The sequence below is a fragment of the Macrotis lagotis genome, chromosome 1 (genome assembly GCF_037893015.1).
Source record: "Macrotis lagotis isolate mMagLag1 chromosome 1, bilby.v1.9.chrom.fasta, whole genome shotgun sequence".
NCBI classification, from domain to species: Eukaryota; Metazoa; Chordata; class Mammalia; order Peramelemorphia; family Peramelidae; genus Macrotis; species Macrotis lagotis.
The window spans coordinates 435,965,112-435,984,231 of record NC_133658.1 but is presented as its reverse complement, the minus strand read 5'-3'; the positions used below and the strand labels follow the sequence as shown (position 1 = coordinate 435,984,231).

Here is a 19,120-nt window from a genome sequence, read left to right as displayed (position 1 = left end):
GGCATCTGTATGAGAACGAATTGGGAATAGAAGAGGACAGGTGAGGAAGACCAATTAGAAATCTTTTTCAATAGAATAAACAAGAGGAAATGATTGACTAGACTAGGGTGGTTGTGGTATAAGTGAAGAGAAGGGGACAGATATGATAAATATTGAGGCATTGGGATCAACAAAGTGGTCCATTGCCTGGATGTGAGTTGAGCATGATTCTTAAGTTGTGAAGCTGAGAAATTGGAGGAATGATTCTTTAGTAGAAATAAAGAAATTGGGAGGAATTTTAGGGGATTTATATTTAAGGGAAATAGATAATTACCTTTGTTTTGGATATGTTGAATTTGAGATGGAATGTCCAGATGGAAATGTCAAGTAGACCATTGGAGCTGTAGGATAGGAGCTCAGAAGAGAAATGAGTCAAAGCCTAGATATATAAATTGGAAATTATCGGCATAGAGATGATAGTTGAATCCAAAAAAGTTAATTATACTAACAAGAGAGAAGCTATAGAGAAAAGTGGGCCAGAACACAGCTTTGGGTTATGAATTATAATCCTGCAAAGGAAAATAATCATTCTGACATACAGGAAGAAATTATTGAAAAGAGACAGAGCAATGTCACAAAAACCCTAAGAGAAGAAATTCTATTAAGAGAGAGTAATCAGTAATATCAAATGCTATAGGGAGGTCAAGGAGAAAGCCCGAAAAGGTCATTGACTTTAGCAATAAAAAGATACTTGGTAAATTTGCCAACAATAGTTTTAACCTGATGATTAGGTGGTATAATGAATAGAATACCAGATCAGGGTCAGGAGACCTGAGTTCAAATATGATCACACTAGTTGTGTGACCCTAGGCAGGTTATTTAACTGTTTGCCTTGGTTTCCTTATCTGTAAAATAAGCTAGAAAAGGCAAAGGTAAACTACTCCATATCTTTGCCAAGAAAACTTCAAATGGGATCATGAAGAGATACAACTGAATAACAAAAATTTTGACCTAGAAGTGGGAATGGTGTTCAGGTCTCATGAAGCTGATAAATGAATGATAGAACTCAAAAATAGAACCAAGAACCTAGATAGTAGTTTTTTTTTTTTTTCTGAGAGTTTGGGTGAGAAAGGGAAGAGAGATAAAGGATGATAGATTGAGGGATAAAGATAGGGAAGATCTGTGAACATTTAAAGTCAATGATGAAGGAAATTGATAAAGAGTAGTTGAATATCTGGAAGAGAAGAGGAAGATCACAAGGGCAAACTGCCAAAGATTGAAGTAGAAGGGTTGTTCATCCTTCATTTTCAAAGAGGACCAATGACATAACAAGGGAAATGCTTTGACTTCCTTGTGAATTGAATCTAAATGAGGCAGTTGCACAAAACCTCATTCTCTCATTCTGAGTCATCAAAGATCAGTGTCTAGAAGAGCTGAGAAGAACTGGTACTCTCAAAGATAAGGTCCACATATTTCTCCAAGCCTAGAACAAAAAGGGAGAAGATGGGGGGGGGGATGAAAGAAATAGTAAGACATTCAAAAGGGTAAAATTAGTGAAGAAAGGGAGCTATTGAAGGATGACCTCAACTTTTCAATGAACAGGTCCTCTGATAAGAAGAGGATATAATGGTATAAAAGGTATTAAAGAAGAGAAAAAGTTTGGCATAGTCAGTATATAAACTATGATAGAGAATAAATCAGAGAAGAATAAAAGGATGACTATATGGATCAGCAAGGATTGAAGTAGATGAAGAATGTCCATTGTCCATACAAATAGACAGTTTGATCACCAGTACCTTAGATAGATACTGCAAATAGGAGAATGAGCTGGACCCAGAATTTAACAGTTGGAAGAATGTGAGTAGAATTACCTTTAGAAAATTGTGCTGTTATTTTAAGACTCTAAGCTTCTCCATGAAACAATGACCTCTCTTAAGAAAAAAAGTTTTTGACTGATATATTTTGTTTTTCCATCACATCTCCCAATTTCCCTCCAAAAATATCATATACTTAAAACAAAGAGAAAAAAAGAAAAATCCACCTAACCAATCAACATAACAGAAAAATATGATATGTATAGTTTCCCCCACCCATTGTCTCTTACCTCTGCAAAAAAAAGTGAGGAAAAATGCCTTCTCATAACTCTTTTCTTGGGTCCAGTTTGATCATTATAATTTCAGAGCACTCAGCTTTTATTATATTACTTTTACTGTCCTCTTTTACATGGTAATTATACATAGTTTTCTTGATTTTGCTTGCTTCACTTTACATCAGTTCATGAGTCTTGCCATGCTTCTTCGTATTCATCATATTTTTCAGTTCTTGTAACACTTTAATAACTTTATTATGAACTCATCTTTTTAATACTAATAAACTAAAAGGGAGATGGGGAAGATTGCTCTTCCCCCTACACCCAACTTGGTCCATATTGCCTAAACTTCTGGTGAATAGGAACTTTATCTTCTGGACCCTGCAGAAAGAAAGAATACTATCCCAGGCTGGTAGTTTTAAAGATTCACCTTCTTCCAGTTATGCAGCCACTGGAAAGAGACTGCTTCCACCTATGTAGTTGGGAATATAATATGTTTCTCTCAGAAGCAAGATTCTGCCTCTTCCCACATGGATGCCTTGTCTTGGGTGATTTAGGCATGCATGAAGTCCAATTACAAGTATGGTATAGATGAGTGATAAGAGAGTTAGGAGGAGGTCCAGGAAAAAGATAGTGTCATGAAAACCTAGAGAAGAGATGTTGGTCAAAAACATAAGAACTGAGGAAAAAACCCATCATATTTGGTCATTAAGAAATCTTTGTTAATGTTGGAAAGATTAATTTTGATTTGAGTAATGGGTATAGAGCTAGATCACATAGAACTAAAAAGTAAATGTAGAGAAAGAAAGTGGAGGCAAAGAATGTAGACAGATTCTTTAGAAGTCTGGCTAAGAAAGAAAGAAGAAATTCAGGATGATAGCCAAAATGGAAGATAAGGTCTGGTGAAGGGTGATTTTTTTTTTGGTTTTGTTTTTGTTTTGAAGCTAGAGGGGCTTGAATATGTTTGTGGGCATTAGGAAAGGGTTCATAAAATAAAGACAGATTAAAAATTAGAGAGAATGGGATCCAGAGTTGGGACTTCTTACTCCAAGATCTTTCCACTATACCAAGTGACCTCTCAATTAGAGTGGAAGGAGTGGAGAAGGAGAAGGAAAAAAAATGGGAGAAAGAAATTTCCAATAACTTTATTATATATTTAAAAGGAATAACAAGTTTTACACAATAGATTTTCAGTTTCATGTGCAATCACCTTTTTATTATACATTATAGAAATGTTTGTTTTATTCCATAAATTAAATATAAAATAAATTAAAAAATAAAAAAATTACTAGTAAGTGCCTTTTCAAAATCCTAAAACCAATAAGAAAGAAGCAAAATACAAAAGATGCTCAGAGTACTTAACTCCAAACAGTAAGCTGAGGGGTTGACTTTAGTGAGGAACATGTTCAATTCTCCATCAGAGACTAGAGGATAAAAGGAGAAAGTAGGGAATGATATCAAGGGATTTAGTCTAAACCTCTCATTTATTTTTTTTAGGTTTTTTCAAGGCAATGGGGTTAAGTAGCTTGCCCAAGGCCACACAGCTAGGTAATTATTAAGTGTCTGAGGACGGATTTGAACTCAGGTACTCCTGACTCCAGGGCCTGTGCTCTATCCGCCCCTATACCTCTCATTTAAAAAAAAAAGTTATATTGATGCTTTTTTTCCCACATCATATCTATTTTTTGGATATATTTATATACACATGTACTCTCACACCTGGGCAGTGACTCTTCTGTTAAAATAAAGTTAAGCAAAAAAAAAATAACCAATACATTGGTCACTTCTGACAGTGTATTCAAAATACCACACCTAGGTTTAGAAAATAAGAGTCCACAATCAAACAGGAAAAGTCCAAGTGACCCTACATTCAAACATATTAAAGCAAATAAATAAAGTATGACCATGAATTTCTTGAGCCACACAATCTGGTGTGTAGTCAAGGTTGCTGTCATCAAATGAGGAAGCTATGATGAGAAAAACAGCAAAAAGAAGCTGCATTTAGAAATAGATAAATTTGCCAATTAGTAAGTCAATCTGGTATTATTTACTTGATTACTCTTTTTTTTGAGGAATCATTTCATTTCCAGAATTTTCCAAAAGTCCAGTTGGATATAACTGATATTTGAACATATGATGAAGAAATCAGAAAGAGCATCATAAAATAAAAATAAAGATATTCTTTCACATGAAATATTTCTAATAACTGAGATTTCATTTGTTTTGGAAGAGCTGTTGGGAGTGCCTTCCATCTGGGACAGGCAGAGTTCATTTACCTCCCCCAATCAGTCTATCATAGTCTTTCCTTTTGTTCTTAACTTCCTACTGCCATTCAGTATTTACTGTTTGAAGGACATCTTCCAGGTAGTTCAAGAAGTGCTCTACTTTTCTTCTTTCTCCTCCACACTGTTTCTGAAAAAGGAACAAATAGTATTGTTAGAGGCTGCTCCTTCTTGGACCACAGTCACATAAAATATCATTGATCCTTCCAACTCACTTCTTTGGCAGTTATGTATTCTTTTAGAAAAAACAAGTTTTGAAAAATTTGTTCTGCCACATTTTCTTCAATGGTTTGGTTCCTCAGTGTTTCTATTCCCTGAAAGAGTTCTTCAATACATAGTGGATGCTAGAGAAAGCATAGCAAAAAACAGGGTAAATACTTATTTTCAATTATATACTTTTTTCGGGCCTGATTGTATGCTTGCAGTTTCCCAAAGTTTTGCTTAGTTCACTTCTCATATTATAAGTAACACATAGCCTACTGGAAATATACATTGTTTAATTTTAATATTATGGAATGACAAACCCAAACATGACTAATTCAATTAGGGTGTTATACATGTGTGTAATACTACATGTAGTTTGGTATTACTAAGACTGTCAGAAATCAACACATCAATATATGGGTAAGTGCTTTAGAAAAATATCAATTAATTGGTCAACAAGCAAATTATAAGTTGTTATTATACCATAGTAAATTATTATTAGCAACACTTGGAATAAAAGGCAAAGTACATGTGCATTCTTTTTCTTTTCTCTCTCTGTGTATGTGTCTGTCTGTCTGTCTGTCTGTCTCTCTCTCTCTCTCTCACACACACACACACACAATCAGAGAATCTCAGAGTTAACAGTGATCAGGTTGGTCATGTAATGCCATGCAAGAATTAGCTGTGTGATATCCTTGACAGATAGAGCTCACCATCTCAAGAGGCAGCACGTTCTATTTTTAAAGTTATTAACAATGATAATAATAATCCCCACATGTATATTATTTTAAAGGTTTACAAAATGATTTTCTCATGGTAGGCAAAGTAAATATTCTATTTACAAAGTGAAAACTGAGAATCTGTCAATAAATAATTTGTCTGCAATGACACAGATAGTAAGTATCAGAGTTGTGACTATGTGGGGACTTCTGACTCCAAGACTAGTCATCTTTCCACCACTTAGGCTGCCTCTTAATTAAAAAGAAATATTACAAATTTCATTATAATTCTAAAACCAATATATAAGAACTGCTTAGAATACTTAGTTTCATACAATAATTGCTGTTTTATATTACATAAACATGACATTTGTTTACAGATGCAATGATTATTCTGTAACCATAATTTCACTTACAGTTTTTGGGTCAGGTATTGAAATCCTCAGATTCTAAAAATAAAAGTAAATACAAAAGTTAGCTTTTAAATTCTTTAGCACTATAACTGGCAATAGAATGACTTTAATTTAAAGCTGTTAGATGTAATTGTCAAAACTTTTCTCTGAAATATTCTATTATTTCATTACTAATATCAACAATAAATGGTAAGCAAACCACCAAAATTATGACACCATTTAAAAAAGAGTCTATTAAATGAATTCAAAATTACCCCATTGCCTATCAGCAAGGTTCGGTGAGCTTTGAGTAGTGATAGAGTTTCTGCGATCAGAGTGCTCACTGGATTTCCTGTTGTAATCCCATTAGTACAGCCTGCCCAAAGAGCCAGCAGTGGAAGGCAAAGGTACACAAGCATTTTCATCATTGAACTGCTCAAGGTTAATCTCCAGCAAAGAAAGTGTGTACTACTGGTCTATATCCCCGACCAATTTATTCTCTCTCTCTTTGAGGAAATGAATAATTTCTAGTGATCTTTGCTACTGATAGGGAATTCTGAATAGGGGCACCTAATATTTCCATTTCTCCTCTAATTATTCTGCTTTTATCTCCTCATAAAATGATAGAACTTTTTCTTAACTTTACTAAAATGATTCATAAGAAAAGAAACTAGACCTGTTATTTCAGTATTATTGAGGAAATTCCCTCTATTAATATCTTCTCTGTATCTCAGTCTTAGAGCATTGTCTTAAGTACTAATAATGTTAAGTCACTTGTTCAGGGGTTCATAGTCTGTATGTATCACAGAGGGCACTTGAACCCAGATCTTCTTGGCTCCAAGAATAAAAGCCTTCTATCCATTTTTCATGCCAATTCTTTCATACTCCAACCTCTTTCATATCATTTAGTCACTTCTGATTATACTTCCTAAAACCAGAAGTTTGCCTTGTTAAGATCAGATTGACTGGGGTGGCTAGGTGGCGCAGTGGAAAGAGCATTGGCCCTAGAGTCAGGAGTACTTGAGTTCAAATTTGGCCTCAGATACTTAATAATTACCTAGTTGTGTGGCCTTGGGCAAGCCACTTAAGCCCCACTGCCTTGCAAAAACATAAAAAAAACCCTAAAAACATCAGAATGACTTATTTTCTAATAGGGGCAAACAACATGTTTACAGATAAACACAGGTTGATTTTTAAAAACTGTAAAGTGATGGTGTGGTGGCACTAATAAGTAAGGAAAAACAGGGAAGGCCTCTTGAAAGACATGGCATTTGAGCTCAATCTTGAAGGGAGCTTAGGGTTCCCAGGAGCAGAAGGAAGGAGGGAGAGCAGTCCAAGCAGAACCAGCCTAAAGTGTACTTGAGTAGGGAAAATGTGTAATCAGTTTGCCAAAGTAAGTTGAAGCTAGATTAGGAAGGACTTTACATGCTGACAGAGGAGATTGTGTCTTGAATCTAAAGGAAATGATGAGTTCTTAGGAATTTAGCATCCTTTCTTGTGGGTGACCAGTGATTAAAGTAGTTCTGCTGGAGCTCTTCACAGTCTCCCCCAGGGTGCTTGCTGATTTCTTGTTTCTTGAGAGATTTCTTCTTCCTTCTCCATTAAAATGAAGGAATGGGTAGACTGTTCTTTTTAGTTTTATTTTATTTTTTATTTTGGAGGGTTTTTGGTTTTTACAAGGCAATGGGATTAAATGACTTGCCCAAAGTCACACAGCTTTATAAAGTGTCTAAGGCTGGATTTGAACTCAGTTCCTCCTGACTCCAAGGCTGGTACTCTATCCACTGTGCCACCTAGCTGCACCAACTGTTCTTTTTAGACAGCCGTTATTCCTATAGTCCTTGGTCACCCTCAAAGTACTGCTACAGTTTAAAAAAAAAGCAACATTAGCCAAAGTAGGAAATTCAATAAATTCCAAAAGGTAAATAAGTACAACCAAGACATTAAAGGAAAAAAATTGATTAACAGAATATTGATTAAAAGGCAACTGGGGCAGCTAGGTGGTGCAGTGGATACAGCACCAGGCCTGGGGTCAGGAGGACCTGAGTTCAAATACAGCCTCATATTATAATTACCTAGCTTTGTGACTTTGAGCAAGTCATTTAACCCCATTGCCTTGCAAAAAAAAAGAACTTAAATTAAAAAATAAAAGGCAACTAAATTTTATTAAACTTGAGGTTATTAATAATAAATAATAAACTTGTAAAATGCTTTAAGGTTCCTAAAGTTCATTACAAATAATCACATTTTATTCTCACAACAACCTTGTAAGATGGTATTCTTACTATTCATCTATTTGATAGATGAGGACACCGAAGCCAAGCCACTTGCCCAGGGCAAGTAAATGTCTGAGGAAGAATTTGAATATAGTTTCCCAAATCTAACACACTATACACTGTTTTATCTAGTTTAGATTGTTGTGTTTTTAAGAAATGTCACTAAAAATAATACTGGTGTTGATGTTATCTAAAATGCCAGCATTATCTTGAACTGAAATCTTTATCACTGAACTTTTCACCTGTAAGTTTTATTTCTGTTTGGTTTTATATGTGTTTTAAAAAATTAGTTTGGAAGAAATAGGAAAATTTGGAGATGCTGTTAAATCAGAGCTGGAAGGGTCAAAAAATGTTATCTAGAATAATCCATGTTCAAATCATGAATTCTGTCTGTACCACTCCTGCAAAATAGTTATCCAGTCTTTGCTTGAAAGACTTCTAGTGAAGGGAATTCACTAACAACCCCCAGGTAACTCAACAAATTTTGGATGCTCTGGTTGTTGGGGAATTTTTCCTCATTTTGAGCTGGTCTATTTCAACCTCTACCTCTTAGTCCAAGTTCTTTCATCTGAAGTCCAGCAGAATAGTCACAGATGACATTAATAGGGCATTTTTAGAATGGGATCACATTTGCTCCTCAAAACAACATTGTAAGGAGAATAAATCCTATTGTACTCCAGGCTTTTACAAAATTACAGACTCTCAGAGTTGGAAGAGCCCCTGGATGACATCTGGTATAGTTTGTATAGGAATTCCTTTGCCAATATTCCTAGGTGGTTGTCCAGATTCCCTTTGAAAATCTTTATTTAGTGAGGGGGACCCCATTATCTCCCAAGAAGCCCAATCTGCTTTTGGATAGTACTTCCTGTCAAGAAATTTTTCCTTACATTGAACCTGAAAATCAGTCTTTGCAATTTCCACTCACTGGGACCCGGCACAAAAAGTCTAACTCCTCTTTTCACTTGATTGTCCTTCAAACATTTGAAGATTGTTATCAGGTCTCTCCTATGTCTTTTCTTTTACAGGCCAAATATCTACAGTTTTATGAAGCCTTTTTATTAAGTCTCAAGGTCTTTCACTAATATGGTTGCCTTCTTGTGGACACTTATCAATTTATGAATATTCTTTCTAAAATATCATGCCTGGAATAGAACACAGTATGCTAAATGCAGTACAATCTGGGCAGAGGTCAGCCGGACGATCACCTCCCTTGGAATAGGATTAATTTTTTTTTTTTTATATGGGCAGGGAGAGTATGCTATATTCTTGACTTGTTTGCAGCCCACTAAAGCCCTCACATTTTTTCTTACACATTTTTCTAGATACATCTTCCCTATTAGTTAAAAAGATAGTCTTGACTTGCTCATACCTCCTGTAGAGTCTGTCAGTGACTACTTGGATGGACCAGTTGGACTAGTATTTGTCAGTGATAGCATTAATATTATTTCTCTTCAGGTTAGATGAGGAAATGAACTTGTTTCACTACCCTCTCTCTTCCTTGGGAAGGTTTTTTCAGATTCTCATATTCCTTGTCTAGGAAAAGCTTCTGGAACAAATTGGACCTTGAGCTTCTCATTATTTTGAGGTTTCATGACCTGTAGGTGAATAGGTCTGGAACTGGACAGTTGAGGAAGAAGCTAATAATTCCAGAAATCCAATAAGCTCACATTTTAGCAGAAGGGTGGGGCTGTCACAAACATCTCAGAGTCAGCTTTTGAGGAGTTATCCCCAAGAGGAAACATTTAACTTTCAATTATTGGCTGAGGCAACCTGGGCTTTCCTTTACCACCCTGAAAATTTGATAAAAGATGCTTCTCTCCCCAGGCCTTCCCATATTCAGTTTAAAAAGGTCAAAGTTGGGACTCCGATGTCTTTTCTGACCACAGGTTCAGTATGCTTTCCATTAGAAATAGCCCATCTCTCTTCTATATGATAGCCCCTCAAATATATGAAGTCTCCTCTTCTCCAGATTTGTCAAATCTCTCCTTCCTCCCCCCCACTCCTTAAGACTATCTGCAGATAATTTTAGCATGGGATGGTTTTTGAGTCCCCTTGATTGCCCTTCTCTGGTTTCTTTCTAGTTTGTCAATATTCCTTAAATAAACCATTTTGAACCAGATAAAATATTCCAGATGAAATCTGACCTTTGACAAAGTATAGAGGATCTATACTCTGTATCATTCTTCCTCTAGCTTTAGACACTATATTTTTATGGGGATATAACTATGAGAGATTGGTAAATTGATGATGAAATCAGGATGATGCCTTTGTTTTATCTTTAAAGATGTCTCCCCATGAAAGGAGTGGACATTCCCACTAATCCCCATTGATAATAATTTTAATAAAAATAATAAAAATATTTGTTCTCCATTCTTGAAAAAGACCATATCAGGGAGGTGCCATAACAAGCACATGAATTGAATCTGAGTAAGGGGTGTTGTGCTAATTCACTGGCCTCACTTTCTCCTCCAGAATTATCCAGGTCCAGTGGCTAGATATGAATCAGGATGACTGGAGATGACCCTGGATGCGAGGCAGTCAGGGTTAAGTGACTTGCCCAAGGTCACACAACTAGTACAAGTCAAGTGTCTGAGATTAGATTCAAACTCCCATCCTCTTGACTCCAAGGCCAGTGCTCTATCCACTTCGCCACCTAGCTGTGATGATACATGGGGGGAGTCTGATTCTTTATCAGTCCTAAGTACACTACCTTCTGGGGGTATCTCAATTACAAAGTGAAGCTGTAAGTCCAGAGAATTGTTTAAGTCCTTGGGAAAAAGAAAGAATTCATCTTCTAATGTACGTCAGCCATTTTTGCATTTCCCTTTTAAAAGTACCCTTAGTTTGGAAGAGTGTATTTGTCACTGAAACAAGGAAAAGGAGAATTTGGAAATCAAAATTTAAAAAAAATGTTAAAAATTGTTTTTATATGTAATTGGAAACTTTTTAAAAAGTCTATTAAAGTTATTAGCCTTTTTTAGCTGCCATATCATATTGCTGAATCATATTAAAGGGGAAAGGGAAGAGAGATGAAGTACCTGAAAATCATTTCTATCTTTCCACATAGACAATGACTATGTTTTTCAAATTAAGTTTCTAATGAGTAAATTCCTTTCTGTGACCTCAGCATAATCCTTAAGGTACTGGAAGAAAAAAGTCCTGTGACTAAATTTCCTGTGCCACAATGAAAGTGATGAAAATCATGAATGGTTCTAATGACGCAAGTGTAATGGCCTCTCTGATCTACTTCCCAGCTTTCACTCAGAGATTGGGTTCCCTAGAGGATGAATACCTCAGGCTTAAGCTATCAAAGATAGTACTACAGTTCTAAAACAATAGCTAAAAAAAGTCTCCACATATTACATTGCCATCCAGAATTAGTTAACCAGAATTAGGTCAAAGCAAAAGTATTTGTTGAATTGCTATAGCAGTAGTATGTGACAGTTGTTATCATATAGTCCCCATAAACAAGGGGTGAAGGGTCTTACAGATACATAAAGGAAAATACTATAGGAAAAATACTTAAGGGTTTTTTTTTTTCTTTTCTAATGCTAATTCCTGGACACAGTATACTGGTTGCATTCCACTGTACTCTTGGAGTCTGATTTTTTTTCTCTAAAGACCTTCTCTCTCTCTATTGGATGCATCTCCTATTGGTCCAGTTTTTCTCCTGCAAGTTGACAATGCCCATGAGGAAGGAAGATAGGGGTGAAATCCCTCCTCCTACTGTACTCCAGTTGAAGTACACAGCAAGTTGTGAAGAGCTGATTTTTCCTCTACAATTGGAATCCTTGACTGTCAGAAATGACTCTTTTTTTCAATCTTTGAGGGATTTTTATTTTTGTTTTTTTAGGCAATGGGGTTAAGTGACTTGCCCAAGGTCACACAGCTAGGTAATTATTGTCTAAAGAGGCCAGATTTGAACTCAGGTACTCCTGACTCCAGGGCCAGTGCTCTATCTACTGCATCACCTAGCGGCCCCTATTTTTCAATCTTTGAACTTGCTTTTATTTAAAATTTTTTAAAATAAATTTTCTGGTTCATATTCGGGGTTTTTTGGCAAGGCAATGGGGTTAAGTGACTTGCCCAAGGTCACACAACTAGGTAATTATTGTCTGTGGCCGGATTTGAACTCAGTTCTTCCTGACTCCAGGGCTGGTGCTCTATCCATTTTTACCATCTAGCTGTCCCTGAACTTGTTTTTAAAAGGTCACCAGAGATGTAGCTGATTCTTCAGGCAGCTGATGGCTAGTCAACCATTCCATCACATTGATTTATGAAATACTTTCTAAAAGTGAGGTGACATTTTCCCTTCATTATCAAAAAAGACTATGACATTAGGGGAGATGATGCTATGACAAACACATGAACTGGATTTGAGTGAAGGGGGCTGTGCTAAGTCACCAGCCTCACTTTCTCCTCCAGAGCCATCTGGGTTCAGTAGCCAGATATGAATCAGGATGACTGAAGATGATCATGGATGCAAGGCAATCAAGGTTAAATTACTTGTCCAAGGTCACACAGTTGGTGTTAAGTATCTGAGGCTAGATTTAACTTCTGTACTGACTCCAAGGCTAGTGCCCTATCCACTGCACCACCTAGCTGCCCATCTCCTAAATGAGAATAAGAAAGTGTAAGCTCTCATTTTTACATTTTTTTTGTTGTTGTGTTATTGAGTCAAGTCTGCCACTTCGTGAGCCTATTTGGGGTTTTCTTGTCAAAGGCTCTGGAGTGGTTTGCCATTTCCTTCTCCAGCACATTTTACAGATGAAACTTTAAGAAATGACTGGAAAATAAGATGGAAACTGGGACAAACAGGTAGGTTACTTGTCCAGGATCACACAGCTAGTATCTGAAGTCAAATCTGAACTCACAAAAATGAGTCTTTCTGACTCCAGGGTCAGAACTCTATCCAATGTACCAGCTAGCTGCCCCTACACTTGCTTCACAATGATCATTTGAAATCTGAAAAGGTAAAACCCATTACAAGGGACAAACAGGCAATTTTGAAGACAAAATCAGAGTTTATAAAGGGTTAACACATTTTATCACCTCAACCATCTCTTTCATCCTGTAATTTAATCGACTTGAGTTCAGGGGACTCAAATGAACAGGGGTTCCCCACAAACATTAAGGTTTAGATTTATTTTTTGAGAGATTGTTTCTAACAATAGATAAATATTTATTTTATTTAAATATTAAAAATAAAATTTTTTTTGCTAAGAACTGGAGATACAAATAAAATGAATTAAACAATCCTTTATTCAAAAGGCATTTACATTCTAATGTGGGCCTGGGGGAGAAGGGGAATGAAATAAGGACAGAAATATATATACAAAAAATAAAAGTTTTTTTTTTTTATTGATCAGTCCTGTCTGACTCTTTGTGACACTATTTGGGGTTTTCTTGGATACTGGAATGTACTGTCATTTCCTTCTCCAGTTCATTTTATAAATGAGGAAACAGGCAAACAAGGTTAAGTGATATGCTCAGTCACAGAGCTAGTGAGTATCTGAAGCTAAATTTAAACTCAACCTGGTACTCTATCCATTGTGCCACTTAGCTGCCCTTATAAAGTCAAGATATACAAATAAAAACAAATTAGATAAATACAAGGATAGTAGGAATTGAAGGGATCAAGAAAATGTTTCATAAAGGTAGTTCTTGAATTGTGACTTGAAAGAAGAAAAGGATTTGGATGCAAGAGTGTGATCAGGGATTGAGATGGCCAGTGTTAGGGCGGGGACAGGAGGCAGTAAGGAACAAAAAGGCCAGTTTGACTGGATCACAAGAGTATTGAGGTGGGAAAAGAATGTCCAAAGATACTGGAAAGATAGATTGTACCATGAATATGAAGGGTCTTAAAAGTTAATGTAAGAGTATATTTGATTCTAAGTACAACAGGAAACATAGGCTGTGAGAGTGTTGAGAAGAGGATGGATGTGAAAGAAGTGAACAAAGAAACAGCAAGATTTGGCAATTATTTGGATATCTGGAGTAAGAAAGAGTAAAGAGTTAACGATAATAGCAAAATTATAAATTCAGGAGACTCAAAAGAATGGTAGTACCTTCAAAAGAAATAGTGAAGTTTGGAAGAAGGGAGGATTTAAGAAAAAGGATAATAAATTCTGTTTTGGGTATTCCCAGGAGATCCAGTTTGAAAGGTACTTAAGTACTTGTGAATGTGAGGCTGACAAAAAATTTAGAATCCCTGCTCTAAAAGAAGTCCATTAGAAATGCTGCACTATATTTAAGGGAAACATCAAAAAGACTCCAGTAAAAGGACTGTCATCCATTTCTCCACTTCCCCTGGACAGTCCTGCATGTACTGGTAAGACATCATGTCACAAACATTTGGGAATGTTTTATAACTTTCCCTCTTTTTTTTTTTTAAGGATTTTGCAAGGCAAAAGTGACTTGCCGAAGGCCACACAGCTAGGTAATTATTAAGTATCTGAGGCCGGATTTGAACTCAGGTCCTCCTGATTCCAGGGCCAGTGCTCTATCCATTGTACCACCAAGCCTCCCCTTCATAATATACTTTCATTGTAAATACCTATTTCTAAAAGCTAATGGAGTCTGGTTTTTTAAATTTTAATTTACTTGACATCACCATTATTCCTGAGGGCATACTATGCCAGTGGGAGCTGAGCTAGAGCATTAGCAAGATGTTCTTCAATATCTCGGAGCTTCCTGAGGGAAAATGTACCAGGTTTAGAGGATCCAGGTTGCCAACATAAAAGGGAGCAGGAATAACCATTCCTTGTCATGCATTCCCATGGCATGAACTAGGTGAACTGGGTTCTTGAAAGTTATACCTACAAGTTACAAACTCTGACAAATCTTATCAAGTTGAAAAGACTTAAAGAATATAGAGACCTGGTGAATCACTGTTTATTCATTGAAGAGTAATTCAGTTAAGTTCAGAGATTCATCAACAGGTTGACCTAAAGTTGTTATTTTGCAATCTTCTCCTGGTTCTCACTTCACTTTGCATCAGTTCTTTTTTAGGTCTTGATGTGTTATTCTTAACTCTCCCCTCATTTTTTGGATAGAATTCTTAAATAATAATGGGCATTCTAATTATATTTATATAATCCAAAAATCTAGGGGATAGGAGCTGTGAGTTTGAGTAAAATGCTAAACAGGGAGCCATAGGAATTCCAAAATTATTTTTAGTACTCAAATCAGGGTGTACAGTCTAGGGTACATGAAGAAAATAGAGATTTGGAATGAAATTATACAACCCTGCTGAATGAGTTAGATAAGTCTATGTGAGGACTGTTCACACTGAAAGCTGGCAGGCAAGACTGTTATACCTGTGTGGATGAAATAGTGCCCCAACTCTTGACAAAGAAGCATCACGTATTAGGAGCCGAAGGAAGAGCAAATCAGTGGTCTCGGCTATCTCATAAAATCAGTTCAGCTGGTTTTCTTAAGTTTGTACCTAATAATTTATTTTTCTTCATCATCAAACAGATTAAAAAAACTTTTCTTGTTTCTAAGACAAGGAACATCTTATTTAGTGTACTGAACCCTAGAATGTAGAACATAGGATAAAAATAGAGAGACTAAGTTCATTGTTATGAGGAATTCCTCGATAAGCTCCCCCCTCAATGTAAGCTAGCACTTTCTCAACAACTTAGGATCTTAGTAAGGTTCCTAGAGAACTGATAGGTCAATAATCAAGAGGCAGGACCAAGTTTCTCTTTTTTTTTTTTTTTGAGGTGGTCTCTATCCAATAGGCATGCTGCTTCTTTCATATATAGAACATAAAGCTTAAACTAAAATGAGAACTTAAGGCAGATTTTAAGGATAAAGATATTTTTTCAACTACATTACTAATATTTTTACTAATGTCAATATACTAGGCCAAATGTTCTTTTAGATCTAGGTACAAAAGTTAGAATAGTCAACTAATAACTTTTTTTTTGCATAAGGAGGAAAGTTTATAGTATTAATATTTTATCAGGTATCCAATCTTTCAGGCAATCTTGGATCATAGCTTTTTTTTTTTTAGGTTTTTGGCAAGGCAAATGGGGTTAAGTGGCTTGCCCAAGGCCACAAAGCTAGGTAATTATTAAGTGTCTGAGGTCGGATTTGAACCCAGGTACTCCTGACTCCAAGGCTGGTGCTTTATCCACTACACCACCTAGCCACCCCAGATCATAGCTTTTAAATGAGAAAAGACATTCAAGGCCATTTAGTTAGCTTTCTTACTTTACGGATGAGGAAACTTAGATTCAGGAAGGTTAATTAAAGCCATACAGGTTTTAAGGGACATAATTGGAAGATTGTTAGGGAAGTTGAAAAATATCTACCATTCTGGATGTTTATTAAACACCTAAGACAACACTGACCTTGGAGTCAGGAGGATGGGAGTTTGAATCTAGTCTCAGACACTTGGCCTGTACTAGCTGTGTGAAACCTTGGACAACTCACTTAACCCTGACTGCCTCATATCCAGGGCCATCCCTAATCTTCCTGATTCATATCTAGCCACTGGACCCAGATGACTCTGGAGGAGAAAGTGAGGTTGGTGACTTTGCACTGCAACCCCTCACTCAAATCAAACTCATGTGCTTGTCATGGCATCACCTCCCTGATGTCAGGGTCTTCTTGAAAACAAAGGACAAACATTATTATAAAGGCTGAGAGAGACAAAGTGTGAATAGAGAAGTTCCAGGTTTGCAAAAGTAGGTGCCAAAATGCATTAGTCTAGGGAGTGTCCTCACCCAGTAGTTCCCATGGCAATAAAAATCAAAGCCCCTACCCTTATCCTATGTTCTGTATGTTGACTCAATGCACAAAGATGTTTCCCACGTCAGATACAAGAAAGGTCTATTTGACATGTTGCTACATACAAACTCGTTTACAGTAATGTTGTTAATAAGCAAACGAAGTTTACTATCATATGGACGCTCCATTAGAGGTAGAAAACAAAACGATAAATTAAGTTCCTTCATTTTGAGCAAAAGAATAATCACCTACTTGTTCCTAATTTTTTGAGGGTGTAATTTTGAAGCTTTTCCTCGGCGACTCGAGATATTAACCTTTTGCATAGCTATTTAATTGCAGAAGCAGCACTGCATAGAGGATGGGGCGTGGTCTCGGTTGGCATTCCGCCTCAGCCACATTTACTGGTTGGCTATGCTGGGCACGGGGATGGGGGTGGGGGTGGGCACATCTGCTGCCACTGCCTCGGTTTCCTCATCGGTAAAACGAAGGGCTCGTCCCCGTGACTGGTCGGCTCTGAATCCCGGGGCAGTCTAAGCTCGGAGGCCGGCGCGGGGCGGCTTCCTTGGGCCTGGCCCGCCGCTCCGGCCTTCCGTGGCGGGTCCCGCCCATCTGCCCAGCGCCCCAGCCAACCCGCGAAGCTGCGCCCGCGCCGGACACAAGCCCGTCCCAGCAGTTGGAGCTCCACCCTAGTCCTCGCGGGCGATGCTTATGCTGGTCTGAGCCGCTTCCGCCTCTAGCATCCTCCCCGCGTCATGGGGGCGGAGAAAAGCTTGGACTTCCGGTTTGCGACGTCTAGGGTGGAAGAGACGAGAAAGAAGCGCGCGCGCGCGCGCGCGCGAGAGAGAGAGAGAGAGAGAGAGAGAGAGAGAGAGAGAGAGAGAGAGAGAGAGACCGGAAGGGGCGGGGCTGCGCGACGGAAAGGGCTGGGGCGGAGGCTCCGGTGTGTGATTGGACAGATTGGATTTTGGCTGGCCTGCGCTCATCTAGTCTGATCCCGGCCCTCCGCAGGCACTAGGAAAGTAGCCGGTAGGAAGTGGGGGTCCCAGGCTGGTCCCCAATTGTGGGGGCTGCGCTTTCGCCCGCATTTGTTCCGTGGTCCCTCGGCCCCCTCACGCGCTCTTATCCGCACCTCCCTCCCTCCCCCCCGGGCTCTTAAATCCCCTCCCCATCTTTTCCACACCTGGCTGGCGCGTCTCACCCCTTCCCCATCTACCCCCCTCAGCCAGCCAGGGTCCCCGTTAGGCCTGTCTCACCCTTCCTCCATCCCCGCTTCCTTCCCTGCCCGTCAGCTCCGCCTGAGCTCCAGGCCCACGTGCAAGGGCCTGAGTGGCAGAGTGTACCCGTCCCTAACACCGAGGCTTCTGGTGTGAGGCCCATGGACCCTCTCCCTCCGCTTTGACCTTAAGTCACAGATGGAAGAACTGAGTAGAACTTAGTGCAAAGTCCCGAACATGACTCGTACACCCCATTGCACAGTGGAAAGTATTCTTAGAGACTGCAGTTTGCTCCAAAAATAAAATTTTTTTCTGCCTTAGGTCATCAAAATTCTTGATATTGAAAAAAGAAAAAACTGGAAATATGTCTAGGATCGAAAAGATGAGCATAATGGGTGTGAGGAGTTTTGGAATAGAGGATAAGGATAAGCAAGTGATCACTTTCTTCAGTCCTTTAACAATTTTGGTTGGACCCAATGGTGCAGGCAAGACGGTAAGTCTTATTGGACTATACAAAAAAAAAATTAGCTAGTTTTCACTTAAGTTTCATTACAATTTTAGTTCTGTGCTGTGCTGCAGACAAGATCAGTTGAGCGTTTAATAAACATTAATCACCTGCAGCGTGTGGTTAAGCGCTGTGGCTTAAAAAGAGGCAGAAGATAATCCCTGCTGTTAAATTTACAATCTAATGGGGGTGGCAACATGCAAAAAGCAAAGCAAGCTAAATTCAGTATAAATAGGAAATAATTACCAGATGGAAAGCACTAGAATTAAAAGGGATTGGGAAAGGCTTCTTAGAGGTTGGTATTGTTTTATGGGGAGGACTTAAAAAGAAGCCAAGGATGTCAGTATTCAGAGTGGGGGGGGGGGCAATGGATAGAGCACTGGCCTTGGAGTCAGGGATACCTGGGTTCAAATCCGACCTCAGACACTTAATAATTACCTAGTTGTGTGGCCTTGGGCAAGCCACTTAACCCCATTGCCTTGAAAAATCTAAAAAACAAAACAACAAAAACAAAACTTCAGAGTGGGGGAGGGAGGAGGGAGGATTTTAAATGCATCCTGGGGACAGTCAGAAAAGATGCCAGGGATTTAGACAGATGGACCACCAGCAGACCAGTGTCAAAAAATTAAAGACATGTCAAGGAGCAAGGTGTAAGGAGACTGAAAAGGTAGGAGGGGGCTGGGTTATGAAGAACTTTGAAAGCCAAACAGTATTTTGTATT

At 38.1% G+C, this 19,120-nt stretch overlaps 2 protein-coding genes across 4 annotated transcripts in view; one reads left to right on the top strand and one right to left on the bottom strand.

The window, feature by feature from the left end:
• Positions 1-3,267: 3,267 nt before the first annotated feature.
• On the bottom strand, positions 3,268-17,423 carry IL5 (interleukin 5). Of its 3 annotated transcripts, XM_074213271.1 has the most exons (4): positions 5,941-7,844; positions 5,690-5,722; positions 4,566-4,694; positions 3,268-4,480 (listed from the first exon to the last, which is right to left on the bottom strand). In XM_074213271.1, the coding sequence occupies exons 1-4, from the start codon at positions 6,091-6,093 to the stop codon at positions 4,391-4,393; spliced, it is 405 nt and encodes a 134-aa protein (XP_074069372.1). In that variant the 5' UTR covers positions 6,094-7,844; the 3' UTR covers positions 3,268-4,390. The 3 variants fall into 3 exon arrangements, 1 of the variants encoding a protein (XP_074069372.1); XR_012473891.1 differs by lacking the exons at positions 4,566-4,694; positions 5,941-7,844 and adding an exon at positions 16,933-17,423 and having other exon boundaries at positions 4,394-4,480; XR_012473890.1 differs by lacking the exons at positions 3,268-4,480; positions 5,941-7,844 and adding an exon at positions 16,933-17,423 and having other exon boundaries at positions 4,642-4,694.
• A 108-nt stretch (positions 17,424-17,531) lies between these two features.
• The window catches only part of RAD50 (RAD50 double strand break repair protein), an 80,860-nt gene continuing 79,271 nt past the window's right edge, over positions 17,532-19,120 (top strand). The window contains exons 1-2 of the mRNA XM_074213270.1: positions 17,532-17,706; positions 18,216-18,387. Coding sequence (XP_074069371.1) covers positions 18,259-18,387 — 129 coding nt within the window. The 5' untranslated portion in view covers positions 17,532-17,706; positions 18,216-18,258. The remainder of the gene's footprint in view (positions 17,707-18,215; positions 18,388-19,120) is intronic.